Below are 2244 nucleotides of genomic sequence, written 5' to 3'. Positions count from 1 at the left end.
CCCCGCACTCTCTTCACGCACTACGGAATCTACCTGGGTGACAACCGCGTGGCGCACCTGATGCCGGACATCCTGCCCGCCCTCACCGCCGACCCGCGGCACCTGGGCCGGGCCGTCACCAACGCGCGCCTGCTGCTGGGCGTCCTGGCCAAGGTGGCCAGCATCCGCGTGGACACGGTGCGGGACTTCGCCTACGGCGCCAGCATCCACGTCAACAGCCTGGACGCGCTGCTCAAGAGCCCGGCGCTGGGCGCCGAGGAGGTGGCGGGCCGGGCGGAGCGGCTGCTGGGCGCCTGGCCCTACAGCCTGCTCTGGAACAACTGCGAGCACTTCGTCACCCACTGCCGCTACGGCGCGGCCGCCAGCCTGCAGACCGACAAGGTAGTAGCAGGGGGGTGCCCTCGGCCGCCCGCAAGAGAAGGAAGGACGCGCTGCTTTTCTTCCCCTCCCCTCGGGCGGACCAGCCAGGCCTGGCAGCACCAAGCTCTGCCCCGTGCCTCTGCCTTTCCAAACCCTTTCAGGTCCCAGCCCGGCTGCACGCACCTCTCTAAGAGGCTTGCCATCCCTCCAGGATGGCCCTGGAGCCTCCAGGAATTGGAAATCCATCTCCAGGAGACTGCTGAGAGTCACCGGGGGGGGGGGGGGGGGTAAATGCTAAGGGCTTTCATTAAAATAAATATTAAATGTTGAATCTGGCGTGTATAGTAGGCCAGTGGGTTTTTAAAATGTAATAGACATGTGCATTTGCCTTCCTGATGTAAAGTCTTTAATGTCATTCCAGGGATCCTGGCATTCTCTGACTTTAAACAAATCCCCTACTTTCACCTGAAAGGTAACCCCAAATTAGATGGAGAGATAGATATGAACTTCTATCTATTCACAAAAAAATGTGGATTTGGGGTTACTTTTTTAACCAAAAATTGGGGACTTTTTTTTTTTTTTAACCAGAGAAAATCAGGATCTTTGATTAGATTCAAAGAGTTGGCAGCCCTACTCTGGTCACCTCTCTAGTCACCAGCTCTACACAGACACGAGCCCTGAAAGCATAGTCTGGAGGCTGAAAGCTGTGGGCTGAAGGAGAAGGGCCTACAGGACTCCAGGTTTTTGTTGTTTTGTTTTTTGGGGGGTGGGTCCTGCCAGTAGGCTCCAGGTGAATGTGTCCTCTGTTGGCAGGACCTGTTGGTAAGTAAAGCAGGTGCCCAGGGGTTGAGGAGGCAGGTAGAGCCCCCATTGGCAGGGAAGCTAAACTTGTCCTTTTGGGATCCTGATGCTGCAGCCCTGGCAAGGTGGTAGTCAAGCTCCTAAGGGCTTCCATCAGGTAAAGACCTGCATGGTTGTATCTGTTTTTTCACTCTGTCAACTGTTTGGAACAGGCTGCCCAGCAAGGTGGTAGAATCTCCATCCTTGAAGGTTTTTTATAATCCAGGTAGACAAAGCCTTGGCTGGGATGATTCTGCTTTGAGCAGGGAGCTGGACTAGATGACCTCCTGAAGTCCCTTCCAATCCTTATTTTCTATGATCCTGTACCCCTCGCCTCCCCACCCCTGAAACTCTGTCCCTGTACAGAGAATCCAGTAGACTGATTTCTTCCCTAGTGCTTTTCCTTACTTTAACCCTATTGAACTCTTTGACTTCTGCAGCTCTGCGAAACACTGAAGATGATCATTCGGGACCAGAGGAGCATTCTTGTTTCGGTGCTCTTGGGACTGGCATCTATCATGTGCCTAGGTCTGGCACCATCTACCACCCTGCCCACTATCTTTATTCCATTTATCTTGTGGATGGCTGGCTAACAGAACCAACCAGCACCTGTACATGGAACATTATAGTATTAATTTGTATTTATAAAAGCACACATTACTTATCAGCGTTGTGTAAAGAGAAAAATGTAACATAACCTTGTGTAATGTTTTAAAATTCAGCCTTATCCAGAACACAATGCACAAGAATAGCTTACTGTGTAAGCCAAATAAGCAGATTTCCTGAAAATCTCACTGGAAGGTAAACTTAAACTCCCTTTTAAAGCCATGAAAGAGCAGGGACATGATAGTTTTGCTCTCTGCTTTCAGTTGTTAAAGGTTCTTGTGAATGTATTGTATATACATTTTAAACTATTTACTCAAGTTTTATCATGATAGTAAAGATCAGAGTTTCATTCTGAAACTGGATGGAATCACTAGAAGTGAAGATAGCTGAAAAGAAGCTATTTTAATTTCACTTCTTTAAGTAAATCTGTATTTGGGG

The 2244-nt window shown here is 49.7% G+C and overlaps 1 protein-coding gene across 1 annotated transcript; it reads left to right on the top strand.

The window, feature by feature from the left end:
- Positions 1-6: 6 nt before the first annotated feature.
- Positions 7-2023, top strand: LRAT (lecithin retinol acyltransferase; the record flags this gene model as incomplete). Its single annotated transcript, XM_006034053.3, has 2 exons — positions 7-381; positions 1641-2023. Coding segments are annotated over 2 exons (528 nt in total), but the record flags the coding sequence as incomplete, so codon positions are not given.
- Between the last annotated feature and the right edge of the window lie 221 nt (positions 2024-2244).

The sequence above is a fragment of the Alligator sinensis genome, unplaced genomic scaffold (assembly GCF_000455745.1).
Source record: "Alligator sinensis unplaced genomic scaffold, ASM45574v1 scaffold1146_1, whole genome shotgun sequence".
In the NCBI taxonomy this organism is placed as follows: Eukaryota; Metazoa; Chordata; order Crocodylia; family Alligatoridae; genus Alligator; species Alligator sinensis.
Note: the sequence above shows the minus strand (reverse complement) of the source record. Positions and strands in the feature narration are given on the sequence as shown.